The sequence below is a fragment of the Sinohyriopsis cumingii genome, chromosome 1, assembly GCF_028554795.1.
Source record: "Sinohyriopsis cumingii isolate HCF-2022 chromosome 1, ASM2855479v2, whole genome shotgun sequence".
Classification (NCBI taxonomy): domain Eukaryota; kingdom Metazoa; phylum Mollusca; class Bivalvia; order Unionida; family Unionidae; genus Sinohyriopsis; species Sinohyriopsis cumingii.
Window position 1 is genome coordinate 36,955,208 of NC_142961.1, and position 21,363 is coordinate 36,976,570.

The window sequence follows — 21,363 nt, forward strand, 5'->3', positions numbered from 1 at the left end:
TAAACAAAGGTGTAAGTTTTGATTTAAGTTTCTTCAGGATAATTATGTCATATTTGTGCAGAGGTGATATTTAATACTGTGTAATTCTTCATTCTTACATTTTTAAATTTTACTTTGATTTTTGCACTGTATAGTCACTATTGTGCTGATGTACCGTTATTCTAGATTACTGCATACTCATTGTGTAAATAGTGATATGTTTCACCTATCAGAGGGGTTCCTAGGTGGCCAAGATGTCTAAAGGACTTGGCTTTATGGATCACTCACATCAAAACTCTGCATTGGTTGGAATTTTGACTCCGCCATCATGGGTGTGTGAGAAAGCTTGCCAGTAGTTTCATGTTGGTAAGTGGTTCTTCCCAGGGTCTTTCTGGGTTCTTCCTCATCAAAATATACTGGCCAACATGTATAGCCTTTCATGTGCTTAAAATTGGTGTTAAATACACAAAACTTATAAAAGAAACCTATCAATTTTAAAGATTTAGACATCTGCATATCCTAAGTAAAGTAAGATCATTATGCTGCATCAAATTATTTCAGAGGAAAAAGAAAGTTCTGAGAAGGAAAGCAGAAAGTCGAGTGGCCCTCTATCGGAAAAGAAGTGGAGCTGTGTTTTTAGCGTACTTCAGCCTTTTCTTAGGCCTTATGGAGACAGCAGGGAGGGACGCCTAGACTTCTACCACAGAGCACTGAGTAAAGCGGTTAGGAGGAGGTAATGTCAAATGATTACTCGTTACACCTTCTGCAGACATCTTTCTGTGAGATAAAGAACTAGAATGAGGCTGGCCATTTGGTCATTATATTTTTATCTTCAAACTACAGTTAAACCCGGTTATCTAGATTATGCCAGGGGTACAGAAAAATTATCGACTTGACTGGGTCCTGAGAGATCAGGGTTTAGTTGGCAAATGTACTCAAGAACTGGGATTATGCATCTGAACCAACAAAAATGAGGAGTTTTCTTTCTGAATGGCATTTGTATTGCACAATAAAAATAATAATTCAGTCATGCCAGATTGCAGAAAAAAGATTGGTGGTCTTGAAAATGAGATTACTGTATATACTCCATTAGAAGCTGAATAATTTAGGAAAAAATAAAGGCCTGGAACAAGGGGGATGGTGGGCTTATCTGCGGCCAAGATCTAAACTTGAAATTTTAAGTTTTTTATTCCTTTCGCCCATAATGACTAAATTTTGGGACATGAACAAAATAATTTTTTCCATGTCCTAAGACATACATACGCATGTGAAAAGAAAAACATTTATACTGTTATAAACTACTATGATTGCTTTGTTGTTATTTAACTAAAGGTAAATAAAGACTTAATAATTCACGAGCTGGTTTGAGCTTACCCAGAAGACTAGTATGTACTAAAATCTACAGGACTTGAAATTGTGCCCAGCATAACTTTAATCCTAGTTTATTCCCAAACAGATTAGATGCAGATTTTGCTTTATTTATTTTTCTGACCAAATCCCATTCTTCCAGATAACACTTAAGCTAGTCAGTAATAGCTGTTACATTTATGTTGATCCACATACTCACAAGTTACTCTTTTTCAATGATATAAGTGATGCTACAAACTGAGGTAATCTTTATGAAAAGGTACACATGTTCAATTCTGCAAGGTACAACTAGCATAACTGTTGCATGTTCATGAAAAAATGCTTTTAATAAAGGTTGAAATTCTGAATTTAGATCCACTAAGATCATCATCAATCTATTTTACTTTTGTGTTTTGGCTGAACAGAATCATAATTTTGCACATAATGGAAAGCTGGATGTTTTGGCATCACCTTTGTTTATAATTTATAATCATTAAAACCCTGAAACTGGCTTGGGTTAAGAGGGATTCTGACTGGCAACTATATGAGTACTTTGATGTATAATTGCCATTCACTCCATAATATTAGCACGATTACCATAGTTTGTAAAACAGGGTGTAAAGTTGTTTGCATCAAAGGAAACTACAACTCAGTTTTTATAGTATTAGCATAATTTTTGAAGCATTATTTCTGAAACTTCATTATTGTATTTTGGATTTATCAGTTAAGTTCAGTTCAGTGGTGCCTATGATTTGAATCCAAGAGATGTACTTCATTCAGCGGAACGTACCTCATTCAGTGTGTTTAAACCTACATTGTATCCATAGTGGTGCAATTATGTAAATATGCTCACCAGCCTAATTGCAAGCATTGAATCTAACTGCATTGTTGTTCATTGTTGTCATACTAGGATAATATTTTAATGAGTTAGATATTTACAATTTCAAGGCAAAATAAAAACGTAATTACTGGTGCAATGACATAAAAAATCTAATGCAGTATCGCATAAACAACAATCGAGTCAAAATGGATAGGTAGTTTTACAGCAACCCGTGAATGCTCAATTTTGGTTATCATCCGATCAAGTTATACACAATTCTGAATTAGGCGAAAACGATAAGAAAACGGCAACTAAAATAAATTTCTTGATTTTTCAAACAAATTTATATCATTTCTGTTTTCATGCTTGATAACATATATAGAAAAATGCAAAATTACAAACCACACTGGTAAACATTCCCTACCACCACCAAGAAAGATGTGGTTATTAATTTGTTTTGAACAAGAGTAAATAAAAGCACAAATAGTATCTTCTAAAATTCATAGTGCCAGTTGGCCATCGCTGTGCCATGATTACAGATTGGGATGCATGCGATAAGTTCTATATGCATTTGTTTAGGCGAACTTACAATAGCAAGAATTAACCATATAACTCTCTTGGGGTTGGCATGTACGATTATTTTGCATTTTTCTATATATGTTATCAAGCATGGAAACACTTTAACTATTTATTTTATAAGTGAACTCTGAACCAAAGTTGTTAATTGTGTATGGATTAAGTTGGTGACTGACTGTGACAGTATTGGAATGCGATTACACTATAGTTTGTTCCACAAAGTATCATGAATTTTATTCTTTCTGTAATTCTGGCAATTTTCAGTTTAGTGTCATTAAATGTAGCTAAAAGTACCTAATTGATTTTAAATATATAGTGTAAAATGAATTAGGTATTTTTGGCTACATTTAATAATGCTGATCTGATAATTTAGTGACAGATAAAATTTGGGATGCTGTGTGGAACAAACTATATTGTCGTGGTGTTGACATGTGATGCTGTCCATTATTAATGCAGTTCCTGTACTGGTCAGAAATGAATTCATTCAGTTTCTTACTCTAAAGTATTATTTACAACATAATTTTCTCCACTCTATGCAAGTGAAAAACCATGCATTGATGAGATTGGTTGATCAGCATTTGTACCAGTAAATTTTGGTCTTTGTACCAACTTTTTCCATCCTTGAGGTAAGAGGTACCCTGCAGTATCAGGAACACCGGATCATTTGTTTTACAGTTTCTTCAAGATGGACATTAAAAGTTGCACTTTGTAGAAATAAGCGGGTTCACGTGTTACTTCGGACGGAAACTTATGCCCAACATAACAGGGTTATCAACTTAACAGAGGTCGAGATAAGTGGAGAAAAATTAGCATAACAAAGAAGGATTGTTTTAGGACTGGACCAAAGCACTTAAGAGGTTGAGATGAGTGGGTTTGACTGTAAAACCTTTGCAGTAGAGTGGGTATTGCTGTGAAAATATACTAATTTGCTTATATATTGAGTCTAACTGCAAAACAACAAAGGCTCGGATCTGCTGTCACATAATTTGCTTTCAAATCAGGGTCTGTGTTGTTTGTTCTGCTGATAAATCATAACAAATTGCATAGATCCTGTTCTGATGACACATTGTATGACAGCAGATCTGGGTCTGTGATACTTGCAGTTGGACTGGTAAATGAGCATATACAGTACTCAGATTTCATGATTGCTAGATAATGTTTTTATTTAGTGTTCATTTTTGTAGCTCAGATGTAACATTCTAATTTTGTACCTGGGTGCTAGACCCATATACATCCCAGCCTACGTAGAAGGCCATTTCTGACCATTGCAGTTGGAAGTAAGAATAAATATGCTTTTTCAAGGGTCAAGTTTCCATTGTAATAACAATACATTTGTATATATTGTGATATATTACACTCACATGTTAACTGTATTGTACCTGTGAATGAGTATAGGAATCAGGTGAGTGGGCTGCCAGCTTTTCATGTGAGACCTCACCTGTAGTGGTTAATCAAAGTAATTACAGATGCATGAACTATGTACGATGCTGGCACTACAGGGTTACTCAGAGGCTGTGACCTTCAGCAACTAAATCTGGCTTCTAGGGATGGACAGTTTTAATGGATTTTCAGTCACAAATTTAATTATAAAAAACAACATATGTTTTTATCAGCATATTCCCTTTACACTCATAGAAAAGAATTTTCTTAAATAAAAGTTTGATGTTTTATATATGTGTCGTAGGAGGTGGGTAGATAGAGAGGGGTGCACAGGTAGGTAAGTAGATAGGTTTCACTATACATAAGCAGAATTCAGGGTATATAGTGATTAATTGCTCAAATTTCAAATTTTAACAGGGTTCAAGTTATGATCTTAAGATAAAAGATTGCAGAAAAATCTTCAGTTAAAAAAGGACCAATATCACTTTAGTCCATATTTATTTTCTGCATGATAAAACTAACAATTGCTTTATACAAGCCCTGGTCATCTTGTTAAGTTTACTAGCTATGTTCTGATATTCATAAGCTCTTTTGACTAGTTTACCCCAGGAGTAATTTTGAGAGATCTGACCTGCAATGGAGATAGAGGACAATGTGCCATCATATCAATAGTTAATCCAAGAGATAATTTAATGAAAGAGCAGATAACTTAAAAGGAGCCAAAGCTGCTCTGCAGTCACCCATGGAATAGAATAAATCATGGAGATGAGGTGGTACTGTGTTCCTTGCACATGGGACACATATACCTGACCCATGCCTGCCTTGTGAAAGGTGAACCTAGATCAGAATGCATACTCAGCTAGTGTACACTAACAGCAGAATACACATTCTTGTTGAGTTTTATCATGGACCCTGTGAAAGAAACATTATTTTTATATTAACTGGAAGAAGCACTTTTATTTTCATCTATCACTAGAATAGGGCTTATAAAAAGACTGGTTTATTCAACAAAATCTATATCTTTCTTTTTAAAGATTTTATCTTTTTACTTTTATCTTCTATTTTAAATGCTTTGAAAAATTTAACTTCTTTCCTTTTGTTATTTATCATGTATATTCAAGTTTATTTGGGAGGATTTATCTTCCTAAAGAATTTTGATCTTTGTTCTGAACTTTTAATCAGTGCTTTATAGTCAGGTTTGTGCTGATGGATACACGTACATACCATATGGTACACCCAATTCTCATCAGCTTCAGTTTTTTTCTAAGATGTTATGAAAATCATCCATATTTTTAAGTGCAAAAGAATTGAAAGACAAAAGCCTATTACTGCATTTATCGGATATGCTGGGACACTGTATTTGTTGGGACACCATAAATTAATTTTTAAAGTAATTCTTTCGTGTACTGTTTGTTTTGGGACATGTCCTTTTTTATAGTTGTAAGTCATGGGACACCTTTTAAATCATTCGAAAATTACATATTGGAAAATGCACTCCAACTGAAAATTTATTGTAAAAAATATAAAACTGTGCTTGAGATAAAACTCTTTAATCCACTACACCTTCATCTCGTCAACACAGCCCTACTCCTGCACATGTACAATCCATTCTTTCGATGCATGAATATTTATTTTAGCTTTATCATGCCATGAAAAATTATTGTTTGAGGCAGCATGTCTCTTAAAGTGGAAACTGCAGTGACTGAAGTCAGATTTTTAATTTTTTAATCTGCACTAATCTCACTCTTTTAACCCCCATCTTATTCGCCAGTCTGTCCAGGAATGAGATCAAAGTACACTAGAATTTCATTCATGTTAATGATCATATTGTCAGCGAAATCATCTGTTTTTCTTCTGGCCTTCGCAAATTCATCAAATGATTTTATTTTTTCCAAATTGTCGATGTCTGCACACACACACACACACATATATATATATATATATATATTGGCACACTTAAAAGAATCCAAAGTTGGCTTGCTTTCTGATAAAGTAACAACCTTTGTATTGATATCCTTAAAATAAAATCGGGTTAAAAGTATCCAAAGTTGGCTTGCTTTTGTAATAAAAATAACCTTGTCTTTGATGTCCTGTAGGTATATTCAGACAATGAGTTTACTGCTCACTGCCAGTTTTGTTTATTCACCACCTGGGCTTCTATTTGCTTTAGCATCTGTAGTCATAATTAATACAAATGGGCATTGATGTCTGCAGGTAAATAGTATGCACAGAAATAACTTGCTTTAATAATACTTTGTGTAACTCGTGCTAGCGAAAAGATTGTCATTTGCACTCAAGTGAATGTATTTTCAAATAATGATTTTTATTTGCGAGATACTGTCACATAGTTGACTTGGATATAGTTCAGTCTTGTTTATTTTGCACTTAACACATGCATTGCACAAATGGCAGATGCCTTCAAGCAATTGGTTGATTATTTCTCTCTCGTTTGCGATTTTGTTGGATTCAGTATTTAGTCGGATTACATATTCAAACCTTAGGGTGAGTACAACCAAATATGATTTAGTTCTCTATGTTCAAGTCAATGACAATGTTTCATTATTTATCAGACATAAGCAATACACACTACAGTATAGATGCCTATGCTAGATATATAGAATTTGTGATTATATTTTCTTCTTTAATGCTTATGATGAAAAAAGAGGAATAAATGGTAACAATACAAGGTTAATTTGTTTCATTTTATTTTCAAATAAGCGTTTTGTTTATCTGTTTTACTGCATTGTGCAGTGGGGAACGCAAATTCAACACAAATTTATTTTGTTTCTTAAGTCTTGGGACATTTGACGTATGTGAAAAAAATTTCACCACAAGTTCTGGGACAGGAAACAAATTAATTATTTTATCATGTCCCATTATATATGGTAAATACAATATATAGTCTACTTAAGAAGAGAAGTGGAAGTAAAGCACTTGCTACATTTTGACACTTAATTTGGTATCAGATTTGTGAAAAATTTTGAAAATTGTTGGTGCCTGTATCAAAGAATATTTTAGCAAATTCAGATGGAAAGGCATCAAATACGGACTTATGGCATACTAGCAAAATTATGGAAAAATGATCATTGCCAAAAGATCCAGATAATTGGTTCATCCGTGTTTTATTTGGATCTGGGTTTCATCTTAGAATTAGTGAAATTAGTCAGGGAACCAGACTAAATTTACAGCAGCACCCCAGATGCTTTAAACTGCACCTGTTTGTTCATACGAAGCGTCTGCATGATCAAACTGTTGATTATATAATTTTTTTAAATGGCATCCAGAAAGAGATGCATGTTTAAGATGAAACGGAAAATAAGCTTCTAGAAAAGTGTTAATAATCAAATCGGAAGAATAAAAAGGAGTATTCAGATTCTTGTGAATAAAAGTTTAAAAAGACACAGTTACATTTATTGGACATCACATGCCAATTTGTGTATGTCTTATGGCAGGAGATAAGATTGCCATCGTCATGTGAAATGGAAAATAATTTCCAAGAATTGTCAAGTTGAGAGATAGCAACAAGCCATTGAGCTACATAGGGTTTGGAACTAGAGTTTGTGCAATTTTACTAGTGGTAAATAAAGTCAGCATGTACTTTTCAGTTGAACATAATGTTTATCATCGATGCGTCAAACTTTTAATTACATTTTCCAGCTTTATCATAGCAGTTATTGATATTTATTACACCTTACTGAAAACTGGTCAGTCTTACGCAAAAAAATCAACTGCCTTACTGAGACAGACTCGTCAGGGTTAGCAAGTCTGTCATATCAAGTGATTACCCTGTGAGATCATTCCTTGCACCCTGACAGGTAATATGTAATGTCGCAGGTAAATATGAGAAATAATTTATGGTGATACCAACACTCAAATGATACGTATGTTTTATTTAAAGAAATTGTCAGCTTTTTGTGTCGTTTACTGTCATATGCATACTAGTAGCCTCAGAAATGGTAATAACATAACATTAAAATCTTACTTATATTTTTAATTTGAAGAAGAAAAAAATAACAAGCATGTACACTTGATCATGCAAACTGGGTGGTTGCTTTTGTTTTTAGTGATGTCCACTCATGCTTCTGCCTTACCTGGATTGGTATGGTGATTACTGAACTGTGACACTGAAAAGTCATTTGTCCAATGCATCAACCAATTAGCCACCATTGTTTGATGTGTGTGTGTGTGTGATTAGGATTTTTAACGTAGCTTTAACAATTTTTCAGTCATGTCATTATGATGTCTGCAGTGAGACAGTTTATAGTGATGTATGCACTGGGGCATCATGCCGCAGACATGTAGTGTGATGTCCCACCCAGTCACATTATCCTGACACCAAACCGACCAGTCCTAACACTACCCTCTTAATGCTGAGTGCCTAGCAAGGCAGCTGTTTGTACCATTTTTGTAAGTTTTTGGTATGACTCGGCTGGGGTTTGAACCCACAACCTCCTGCTTCTGAGGCAGACACTCTAACCATGGTTTGGTTTATTTAGGAGGGGTCTGATAGGATTATATAAGTCCATTAGTCCCGCATGTCAGGTCATGACTGGGACAAATTTAAGTTTTGGTCATGTCAGGGATACTTTTTGTTTTCATCTAATAATTGTTTGGAAAGACTTCATGGATTGAAACCATGTATGATATGAGGATGAAAGTAAGTTGAGTTGGATTTTCAGTTTTCTTGGAACATTTTATGGACTTATGGGCTCTATTTGACTTGGAATTTTGTGTTTCAGATTCGGTTTTTGATAACTTTTGAAGGGCTTTGTGGACTGAAACCAGATTGAGAAGAAGAAGGTCAAGTTAGAGTTTCACTGTGTTACAGGACAATTATGTTGGGTTTTGAGCTATGCTTGACTGGCACAAAAAAAATTTGCCTTTCACTTTGCACTCATTTTCGAAGAATTTCATGGACTGAAATTTTGTCTGAGAGTTAACATTAGAAAGACCTAAGTCAAGTAAGATTTTCACTGTTTTTCAGCACAATTTTATGAAGTTATGGCACCAGTCTTAGAACATTGCCCTTAAGTTTCCACTTTTCAAGGATGGTATGGATTGAAAAAATTTGGCATGAGAATTTACATGCTGAAGACTTCTGAGTGCCTGCTTGACCTAGAACTTAGGTACCATATTTGCCGGCCTATAAGTCGATGCAGAGTATAAGTCGAATGAGCAAATTTGGCAAATTTTCCATCCTTCGTCCTTATATAAGTCAATGCTGAGTATAAGATGAGGCGGATCAACACCTGAGATTGTGTTTTTCACTTCACTCCACACAGCATCGCAAATTTTATCCTACCTGTAACTCAGTAACCTTTTCATTCAGAATCATTAAATTTAACTAAAAGTACTTAATTTGTTTCACAAGAAATATTTTTAATGTATTATGTACTTTTAGCTACATATAATGACGCTGACCTGATAATTTATTGAGTTACAGATAGGATAAAACTTGCAATGCTGTATAGAATTAAATTATAATAACTTCCGGTTTCATAAATATTAAAAGTATCACTGTATGCTATTTCAGATTACCAGCAATAGGGATATTGCATCATTAATACTAAAATGCATTTTCTGGGAGGGGGGTTGGTGGGAGGGGAAGAGAGTTACAGAGAGAAGGATGCATATATATTCCATCACATTTTTCTTTTTGCACCTCGTGATCAAAATCAAATATGGTCCAATATATGAGAGAGAGAGAGAGAGAGAGAGAGAGAGAGTTCAGGCCTTTGTGGATTTTGTTTGTTCATTTTTTTTTTAGCTTATTGTCCCCTTGCTGATGCTTTTGTCAAAGAGAGAAAACAATTATGAAAAACAACAGTAAATGTAAACTGTGAAAATACTTACCATACTCCTTCAGGGTTTAAATATTCACAATAGTTATATCCATATTGTCTCCATTAGGATAAATTCCAAGAATGACTATTTTGCATGTTAATTTTCTTTGCAAGTATTTCCAACAATTAAGATTTTGTTTAAAGTGCATGTACTTAGGCAGCAATTGTTTTTGATCTTTGCTCATGCTAGATGTATTTTAAATTGTACAAGTTCAAAAATGTCACTGGCTGAGAAATTTACAATAGTAACCACCTGGCATTTCCTTTAACTACGGTATATGGTACGCTATTCATTTCCCTATCGCTATTCTGATCTGGTCTGCAGAATCTTGACCTCAGACATTGGAATGACTGAATATAGCCCTAGCTTATTTAATTAGCGTGCAAATACCACCACAAAACCATGTGATTCTTTTTATAATGAAAGTGGAAACAAAAAACTAGAAGAAATCGCTTAGCTAGTGATATTAATTGATAATGGAATATGGTACTGCACTTGTACGCAAGTAAAATGAGTCATCAGGTATGTGAACAATACAGAGTTACTATCGTGAAGACATCGCTGTCTGTCTGTCTGTCTCTCTCTCTCTCAATGGGGCATATGGATTATTTGATCATTATGTGCAAGACAAATATTGTAATGGAATATGTCTTTTTCATGTTTTTTCATCTTCTGACTTGTAAATTCTAACACACATATATGTAATTAAATTTAACAATGCATATTACAGACAACTTACATTACTGGTGCATGCTGCTTTAGTGCAATTACATCTGATCTATGTTAATTTTTAATATTGACGATCATGTAATTGTTTAAAATCTCACTGTGGGATCCTATATTTGTTCATTCACGATCTCTTCCCCAAAATGAAATATTTTTTGCACATTATTTTTTCGTACTCTTGGAGAATTATTTTCCATATGAGAAATACGATAAAGCAATTCGGATAACATAATCCATATATAAGTTGATTTGGAGTATAAGATGAAGCTAAGATTTTCTGGTCAAAAAGTATCGTCTTATATGGTACTTCATTTTTTGTCATATTTGCAAGGGCATCCAGATTTCTTGTTAGATTGAATTCAGTGAAGATGCCCCTCAACATCCCTATGTAAAAAATGGTTGACATTGGTAATATTCCTTTGCTTGTCATTATGATTTGTTTTTTTTGTAAAAATTTTTTGTTCCTAACTTTTAGTAGGATGGAATGGAATATATCCCAGTAACTTGTTTGATTATATTTATCTTTTGCCTTCTGCTCCAACAAAATGGAAATTTTCATCCACTCTGCTCAAACAATATATAGTAACTAATATTTACAAACAAATTGTCTTACAATTCATTTGAAAGCAGTCCAAAATTTTCTTGAAGCCAACACATCGGCATTCCAACATTTAGGAAGTTAGTTGACAGCCTTAAATTGTCTACTTTGTTTCTGACGCAGATTCTTCCAAAATGGAGGTGACAAGAATGGAGAAGAGGAGAAACCCGATGCTTACAAGTGGTGGCACAAGAAGTTAGCTGATTATTTCGAGCATGTAGATAACATCGATAGATTGGTAGAAGTGAGTATAGCTAATGTAGATAACATCGATAGATTGGTAGAAGTGAGTATAGCTAATGTAGATAACATCGATAGATTGGTAGAAGTGAGTATAGCTAATGTAGATAACATCGATAGATTGGTAGAAGTGAGTATAGCTAATGTAGATAACATCCATAGACTGGTAGAAGTGAGTATAGCTAAAGAAGCACAGCAGAAATCTGAATGCATTCTTTCATTTTCACACTCAAAGCATCTTGATTTGTACCAATATGTATATCCATCTCTCATTCCATATTTACTTCTGCTGGTCCATCCATGGCAAGTTCCTAAACTCAGTTTTTAAAAATTGACATATGGTAGGCTTGTTAATATATTGTAATATCATATATTTTCGTGGGGCTCAGTTTTGTGGTTTTGTAAAAAAAAACATTTTCTTGGGTACTTTTTAAATTCATGGTTTTGCATGTCGGCAGGTATTTCTTATCGAAGTTTTACAAATACCCAAAGTAAAGAATAGAAAAAAATGGTAGTCATTTGAATATTTTAAATGATACTACCACAGGTATGAGCACAAATCAATGACCTGACAAGTTTAATAGTTAAACAGAATTCTCGTCCAAGTGAATAGCATCAGTGGAAGCCTTTGCAGCCAGCAACACTAAAAACTATACTAACACCTCTGTGACCAAAAATAAAACACCTGTCAAGATCAGTCATTTACACCTTGTTTTCATTTGAGTGCTCAACATTGAAGGAAGTTGACACCACCAAATACAATGATGCTGACTAAACTGAGTGACAGCAGAATATCTTTTGTTTGAGCCTGCCTCATGTACAGACCAGCTTCAAACGCTAGAACTGACAGTAAAGAAAGAGTACCAAGAAGAATTAAAATCACACATCCATAACTAGTATGCTAACAGGCATCATGGAAAAAGATGTTACTGGTGACAATAAGTGCAATGTATTGGTGAACCTTTTAACCTCATTAATCAAGCTAATTGATGCTGAATAGACTATTGCAGTTTATGCAACAAAGATTAAAGATTTGACATAATAGTAAGATTTTTGAGAAAGATCAACTTGTTTAATTCTGTAATTTGGGGATGTTTACCTCTCCAGAATTTGTATGTATTAAGAGACTTGATTGACATGACATTGATACAGTGACTTTGTCTGAAAATCAGTGAAGTGTGAGCTTCAGTATTCTTCTGTAGTTAGTGTATGTACATAGTGTTTCATTAATAATAGTGCTTCAAGCAGTATAATTTTACAGGCTTGTTTGTTTTGGATTAAAAATACATGGATGAAATGAAATGTGCTTTCAAGATGATTTCCATTTTATAACAACATTTGTACACGAATGAAGGATCATTTGGATTAGGTATTAAATTTAATTTTCACATACTAGTATTTTTATATTTCTTTCTATCATTTTCAGTATTACTAGAGTTTGAATACCTACTGCTTTTTCTCAATTCTCTCAATCCTTAATTTTATATTGATTTAAGGCAATGAGTGGAAATTACAGCTACTGAATACCTGATTGATACATGTGCAGTGAAACAATGTAAAATGTTTTATAATTCTTTTTCAAAGGTTAAAATAAAACAAACAAATAAAGCTAATCTTTTGTATTCAGATTACAGTATTGTCATCGATTTTTCAAGTACTTTCAAGTAGTTTTGTTCTTCTCTAGGAAAGAAACATAGTAAGAATATGGGAGTGGGGCTTATCATCAAATGGGGCTAATTTTTGGTTGGGTCAGTAAATTCATGGTTTGAGGCAGCAATAAAAGCCATGAAAATTGGTTACAAAAATGTGTGATGTTACAGTATGCATGTAAGTGTTGCAGCTTGATTTGGTTATGCTGTCATTGGGGAATTGTATGTACCTCTGACTTCCAATAATGGTCAGGATATATGGGGATTTATTAAATTTATAGAGTCACTGGCAGTTTGAGGTGGGAAAATGTCCTCTGGGCACACCACTGAATTTATCATTTTCTTAATAATTTTGTGACCTAGACATGAATAGAGGCTTTGGGAACATTTATGATTTACAAGCACAGATTTTGTGTTTTTTTTATATATTAATCTATGAGATGTGAGTTTTTTATTATCTTGACATGTCTGTCGATGTGTATGTTTTGCAACAACTTAGTTCATTATCATTCTCTTTTTTTTATTTATTGAAGTTTTAGCTTTATAAGCCACAAGAAAAAAATTTGATAATGAAATTACTTCTAGGCACACTATGCAGTTTATATATAAAACTTGACTTAACATGTTTTTTTTATGAATAAATTTTGTATGAAAACTCATCACTAAATATTGAACTTACGATTTAAGGGAAAGATAATTACACTTCACCTGTAGAAAGAAGATTGTACCATATATAATCACGCATAAGTTGCCACCAACTGCAAACTGCATTGACCCTAATCTGCTATCACATAATGCACAGGCAGATCTGTTTTAGTGTGGTTTGTTAGGAGTAATCACTAGAACCAACAACATAGACCCTGATCTGCCAGCACATTGTGGGATGACATGAGATTCTATGTTGTTTGCAGTAGGACTCAATTTGATATGCAAGTATACAACCATTTTAAGACAACATTACAGATTTGTCTGACATGACTTTTATTTAAGTCCAGCTTTAAGATGATCATAATATTGCTTGTTTTTTCTGTTTTAATTTTTGTCTCACCTGCAAAGAATAGCTGAAACATGGGTATCACTTTTCTAACAACATTGTCCTTGTTGTTGGTTTTGGCATCAACTTTAAGGTTGAGCATAGTGTATCAAACACTATTGCATATACAGTCTTTTTAGCTGCCCAAATTTCTCTACTTTCCTTATTTGTTTCTACTTTTTTGTCAGACTCAGGTTTTTCCTACTTCTTCCAAAACGGCCCAACTGTTCTGATTTCTTTCTCCTTTAAGTTGAATAGTCATAATGAAGCAAGTTCTTATATAGTCTGGTGTCTCTCTGATGTGGAAGCTAGAGGCAAACTAGTTAAACAGATAGTATGAGTTAGAGCATGCTACTGTTCAAATTCATGAAGTTAAATAAAATGAATTTTTTCTCTCAGTAATTTATATAAATTTCATGCTATATTTTGTTTATAAAGTATCCCTCATTTCCTTTTTGAAGACAGTAGCCCTACTTTATGCATCTTTTTTAACGTAGAGTTGCTAAAAGGTACAGTCACAAAACTGAATAGGTGTATTTATTGTTCATCACAAGCAAACAGTGACTTTTTTTTTTCACACTGATGACTTTACTGGCTATTTGGAATTATGTGTCAGCAGAGCAGGCAAGGCCTGGCATTCTGCATAATTCTTGTATGTAAGAGAGTTTTTAGACTTCTCTAACATGAAAAATGTCTACTACAGTCAGCATTTTGTATCAAGGGATCTTAAAGGAAAGTGTTTCATAGAAATTTTAATTATGAAGAAATCATACTGAGATTCTGACTGTTATCATTTTCCAGCACTTACATCTGTTTTCTTACATATTTGTTATTGTTGGGTTTATTTTAAGGAGTTTCCCCATCAGTTGGTTTGTTTGGATGACAAATATAGATTGGCCAACTGTCTCTGTGACTGGAGGGTGTTTGAAAGACTGTATGATGAAGAGTACAGCTCTCGTCTTCTAGCGTACTGGAGAAAGGTACTTTTTAACTCTTTTTTGTATATAAATATGTTTGATATGTAGGGAAGGAAACATGGTATCATGGGTCCTAAAGTTTGTGATCAGTGAATATGTAAATAAAAACACTTACTTTAAACATATTATATACATCTGTTGTTATTAGGGGTGAAATGATACACGTATGCCACATATCAATACGATTCACGATATGCATCCTGCAATCGATACATATCGATACACATATGAACTTGATGGCCTTTCCATCTTTGGAAGGTAGGTGCTGCCCGTTTGTGTATGTTGACATTCTTAGTTATATTTCCAGTATACAGGTGGATATATAGTTATCATATATTTATATGCAATTCTCATTGTCAGATGAAAAGATATCAACAATACTTTCAAACAGGCTACCTGTTGGTTGCAGTGAGTTTTATCAAATGTTTTAGGCCATTTATTGGTGGATCCAATTAACTCCCTTTGTTTTGTACAACATGAATGATTTGAAAACATATTATTACCAGTTTCGTGTCTCAGTTACACTTATAAGACATTACAATGTTATCTTCAAAACAGAAGAAATAATGCAATTTCCTAGTGCAAAGAAAGTCTCATCTAGAACTGATCCTAGCATACGGAATAAGGTTGAATGCCAACAAAATCTATCACATTTTATTTCCTGCAGATGCAAAAGACTGCTGCAGCCACAGGTACTTGTATTTGTTATTGAAGAAGGACAACAGTTGAATACGCCCAGTCCTATTCTACAATTTTTTCTTTTAACTTACACAAGGTTATAAACTTGAGCAGTTTGAAACCTGCCCCATCAATCATTCTATACTAATTGTATTTATTCCATCAGTACCTTTATTCACTGGTTAAACAAAGAGGTATTCCAAATTTGTTTCCCATGTTCAATTTAAGGAGAGATAATGACAGGATTTATCTTAAGGGAGTCCACCCCCCTTTATCAAAGAAAAAAGTTGGGGAGGAAGAAATGGTCATAGGTCAATATTTATCTAAATTTCAATATTTGTCTCTCTTCCTGCTCCACTTTCTTATAGCTCTACTGAAATCAACATCTTTGACAGATGTCACCTGTTATACAAGCAAGATAATGCTAGTTATACAAGCATTATCTGTTAATTAATTCTGAGCATGCTCCTTTTCTTTGTATCAACATCGTTCTGTGCTTCTTTTTGAAGTGGCATATACATAGCTAGCTTTGTCAGCTTGAATATGTTGAGAGCTGATCTTTGTGACTATTGTACAATTTTCCAGAGATCACATATTATCTTTTGGATACATTTGCTCCAAAATAGGATTTTTCACTAACATAAAGTTTACTGACTGCGATGCCAAATTTCTTATCGGTCCCATAATGCCGTATACAGATATTTAGTCCATCAATGCTTGTGCAGACAAAGGTATTATAATAAATATCTGTACTTCTTAATTGCATTTTTAACCCTTATTTTATTCAGTTTATCTTGACCCTGGTATGGTTTTTTAGCATATGATCCACAAAACGAATTTTATTAATTAAAAAAATGAAAATTGCATTATACTTTTAAATTGTCTGTATTTTAATTAGGCTCAATATTCTGCCCTTTGTACATATTTAATTTCAAAATATCAATGAAAGGGTCATGCAGTCTACTTTTTGTTAATCCAGCATGTGCGTCTGATTTATATTTAACACCATTTTGGGCTCAAAATTACTCACTGGTGTCTCCATTAACGCTTTCCCAGATTCAATAATCTGATATACTTGATAACTAAAATATTTATTTTCATCATTTTTCATCAGCAAGTATTTGCCGAACGAAATCGTAATGAACAACATCAGGAATCAGGCATTTGGGATTTTCTAGTTAGTCCGTTTTTTAAACACGCATTTGTAAAACTTTCTTCAGGAATGGTTAAAACCATAATTTTGATTCCTGGGCATATTGTTCTAATCAAATTTAATTTCACAACCATTAATATTTTGCTTGAAAACCCCAGATGTGGAACAGTTGCTACCCGAAAAACAGATGTCTCGACAAGAATGGTTAAATAAAAATTTTATACTTCACTGAACACATTTTCATTCGTGGGACTTTCAACTGATTTGCAGGAGTTTTCATGTTTCACTGTTCTCCAGGTGTGCAGATTCACACCAATTTGCACGATTCATGGAATGGCAGCATCTCTACTTAAGTACTTTACATATCTAATGACTTTCCTGCAAAATCTCTCTGTTGCGCTCTCAATGCTTCCTGTTTATCACGCAGAGAATAAGCTACATTGATTTTTGATTGGTGGTTATTGCTTAACCTGGAGCGGAACAAGTAAGAACAAATGAGAATTCATTGTAACATATTTCAATGTGCAACACACCAGTAGCATAGTTTTCAAATTGACCAAAGGAGTCAAGATACAATTCATAGCAGAAACTTCATGTGAAAGCTGTTATTAAATGATGAGTAAAGTACATCGTTAAACATGTGGAACACATTTGGAATGTATAGTACTTGCTGAACTTACTTCTGGGTTAAGATAATTAGCATGAAATGGGGGGGGGGAGATTACGAACTATGTAACTCTGTGTTAACTTGTAGACGGTGAGTGGGTATTCTCAAATAATCGTTTTCATTTTTACTAATAAACATGAGTGCCTGTGACTGCAAATACTATTTCAGATGGATTATAATTTTACAGAAAAATGAGGCAACTAATAATAATTATTCATGACTGCTGAAGACTAAAATAACATGCATATGGTAAGTATCGTTTTGTACTGATTCTCTGTCTCTTGTATTGATATGTGTATAGTTTCAGCAAATGCATTGATGCATTGATATATCAATGAATCATTTCGCCCCTAGTTGTTATATATGCTTTATATTAAAATTCATTCAATTTCCAGTTAAATCAGATGACTGCTGAAAATGATTGATAAGCAGATGCCATGTATTTTCCATGTTATGCAAGGAGAGTTACTCTGATATTGTGGTAATACTGAAAAGTATTTGTACGATGGCATATTCTTGTCCTAATTTTGGGAACTTAATGTATCTGTTGCACAAAGTTTAAATCAGCTTGTAAAATGGATGCTACTTCCATGGCATTCATTCTGCCATCTGTGCTGTTCATCAGAAACTAATCAGAGAGAATTAAAGAAATGAATCTGTAACCATCGGGGCCCCGAGTGGCCGAGTGGTCTAAAGCGCTCTCCGTTACAGATCACTGCCATCTCACCTCTGTCTGCGTGGGTTCGAGTCTCGGATTCAGCCTATGTGGGTATGTGAGAAAGCTTGCCAGTAGCTTCTCGTGGGTCGGTGGTTCTTTCCGGGGTTTTCCCGGGTTCTTCCTCCACCATTAATACTGGCCGCCATGTATAGCCTATCGTGTGCTGAAAAATGGCGTTAAGCCCTAAAACAACAACAACTGTAACCATCAATAACAGAGAGAGTAGCACTGGATTGTCATTGAGAATGGACTGCCAACATGAGCATGAAAGTACATGTCGACCTGAGACTGTTTAAACATCTTGTGGTGTTCCAATGAAAAATAATAAATTGTGCACAAGAAAGTTTTAAATTCAACACCTTTCAATTGCAAAAGCCACCAGAAAACAACTATCCATACTTCATATTTTGACTCTCTTTTTCTACGATACATTCATTCTCTTGGTTCTTAACAAATACGGTAATCATGTGATCTGGCTCTCGCATAGCATCATTGGCGATTATCAGATGACAAATTGGTTGACTGATTTGATAGAGATTTGAAGAAGACATAGGTTCTATTTGAGAACATGGGGCATGGTCATTATTGGAAAAAGTGATATTCATGGGTGTATTTACAAAATAGTTGACTCATCAGCAATCCCATGGTTTTCCTGAAATCAACTGGTGATGCAGAACCAATAACATAATGGTCATCTAATATTTATAAAATAGTACATAATAGGTGGTGCTATGCAGAAAAAATGCTGAAAAATCAGAATACCACGATACCATAGAACCCATGATATTGTAGGAACCTACCATATACACCTTTGTTCTGTCTACATGCTGTGTGTATGTTACATGTTCTTGTTTGACACCTGGCCAAAATACCTAACTATTAAGAATTGTACAAATTTTATGAAAAATGTTAGTCAATGTACAAATTGCATATGGTGGTTTTATCAGAATTAAATTTTGAAGATTAAAAAAATGTAATCTAAAAACATGAACAAAATCTTTTGAGGACATGTTTAGTACAGTAGAAAGAATACACTTTGCACCACAATCTGCGACCCCAAGATCCATGTCCTGTTGTGGTATGTGCATAAACCCCAAACCCTTATGATTTTGTCAAAATCATTCCTGTTTTTAACTGCAAATTATATGCCATCACAATCAGTTATATCAGATTTGGATATTTGGGTCAGATACAATTTTATAGAGAGGAACTGCAACTAACACACTTGTGTAATATCTCAAGCACCAAAGTGCTTGTAATGTCCGATTGTAATATCTTTTTGTAATGTCTGATTGTAATGTCCAGTTGTAATGTCTGATTGTAATATCTTTTTGTAATGTCTGATTGTAATGTCCAGTTGTAATGTCCGATTGTAATATCTGATTGTAATGTCTGATTGTAATGTCCGATTGTAATGTCTGATTGTAATGTCTGATTGTAATGTCCGATTGTAATATCTGATTGTAATGTCCGATTGTAATGTCTGATTGTAATGTCCGATTGTAATGTCTGATTGTAATGTCCGATTGTAATGTCCCATTGTAATGTCCGATTGTAATGTCCCATTGTAATGTCCAGTTGTAATGTCCGATTGTAATGTCTGATTGTAATGTCTGATTGTAATGTCCCATAGTAATGTCCAGTTGTAATGTCCAATTGTAATGTCTGATTGTAATGTCTGATTGTAATGTCCGATTCTAATGTCCGATTCTAATATCTGATTGTAATGTCTGATTGTAATGTCTGATTGTAATGCCTGATTGTAATGTCCGATTGTAATATCTGATTGTAATGTCTGATTGTAATGTCCGATTGTAATGTCCCATTGTAATGTCCGATTGTAATGTCTGATTGTAATGTCCGATTGTAATATCTGATTGTAATGTCCCATTGTAATGTCTGATTGTAATGTCCCATTGTAATGTCCGATTGTAATGTCCCATTGTAATGTCCGATTGTAATGTCTGATTGTAATGTCCGATTGTAATATCTGATTGTAATGTCTGATTGTAATGTCTGATTGTAATGTCCCATTGTAATGTCCGATTGTAATGTCCAGTTGTAATGTCCAATTGTAATGTCTGATTGTAATTCTTTTGTCAAAGCATATCTTTGTGGCTTTATGACAAAAGTAATTGAATATATTGATCAGTTAAAAATCGCATCAGCTTGACTTGTTGATTCACCAAAGGAAGTTAAAAATGTTTTAATGTATGGCACATGAGGATTATACCGTGACAAAATATGTGCTACAGAAATTCTAAACAGCATATGTAAGGCATCATGTTTGGACAAATACCATGCTTTGGCAGTCTTTTATCTGAACTCGGCTGCATATCACAATATGGGAAAGATGATTGTGCTAATTCATTTCAACCAAATACTATTGGAATCATTGAGTTTTAAAAGGTAAATGGTGGGATAAAAATGAAGTATTCTTTTTTTTATGTTCAGATTCCAATTGTTAAAGATTTCATTCAACTTTCACTTCAGCCTATGCAAAGGTAGGTGGTCAGACATCAAAATTTGACTATTTCCTCCAGGTTCTGTGGTGTCATTCATTTAAAGAAACCACTTAAACATTTGAGCTGACAAAATATTTTGTGTTATTAGAACTTTTTGTGCAGTTTCCTTTTCAGCATTTCAGTTTCACTGAACATCTGAAATTTTCTTCCTCTGTTTGAGAATTTTAAATATCTTGTTGATTGCTCAGCTGGAAACAATAACATTTGTATCAGATGAACAGCAAACTGTTTGGAAGCATGAATATTTGTATCTGAGAACAGCTACCTGTTGAGCATCATTTCTGAGGATGATGCTAATGGATACGAGCGAAGACACAGCTGTTTGTCCCTAAAAGGCTTTAGACTTGCGACTTATGGTTCTAGAGGCCAGTGCACAATTCTGTAGATCACAAAACACCCACATCAATCATCTTGATAGCACAAACATTGAAGTGTCACTGAAAATTAGACATA

The 21,363-nt window shown here is 34.0% G+C and overlaps 1 protein-coding gene across 1 annotated transcript in view; it reads left to right on the plus strand.

The window, feature by feature from the left end:
- LOC149806713 (TPR repeat-containing protein DDB_G0287407-like) overlaps positions 1 to 21,363 on the plus strand; it is a 152,743-nt gene that overhangs the window by 89,714 nt on the left and 41,666 nt on the right. Inside the window, exons 15-17 of the mRNA XM_089956818.1 lie at positions 541 to 712; positions 11,394 to 11,514; positions 15,044 to 15,172. Of these exons, the coding sequence (XP_089812944.1) occupies positions 541 to 712; positions 11,394 to 11,514; positions 15,044 to 15,172 (422 nt within the window). The remainder of the gene's footprint in view (positions 1 to 540; positions 713 to 11,393; positions 11,515 to 15,043; positions 15,173 to 21,363) is intronic.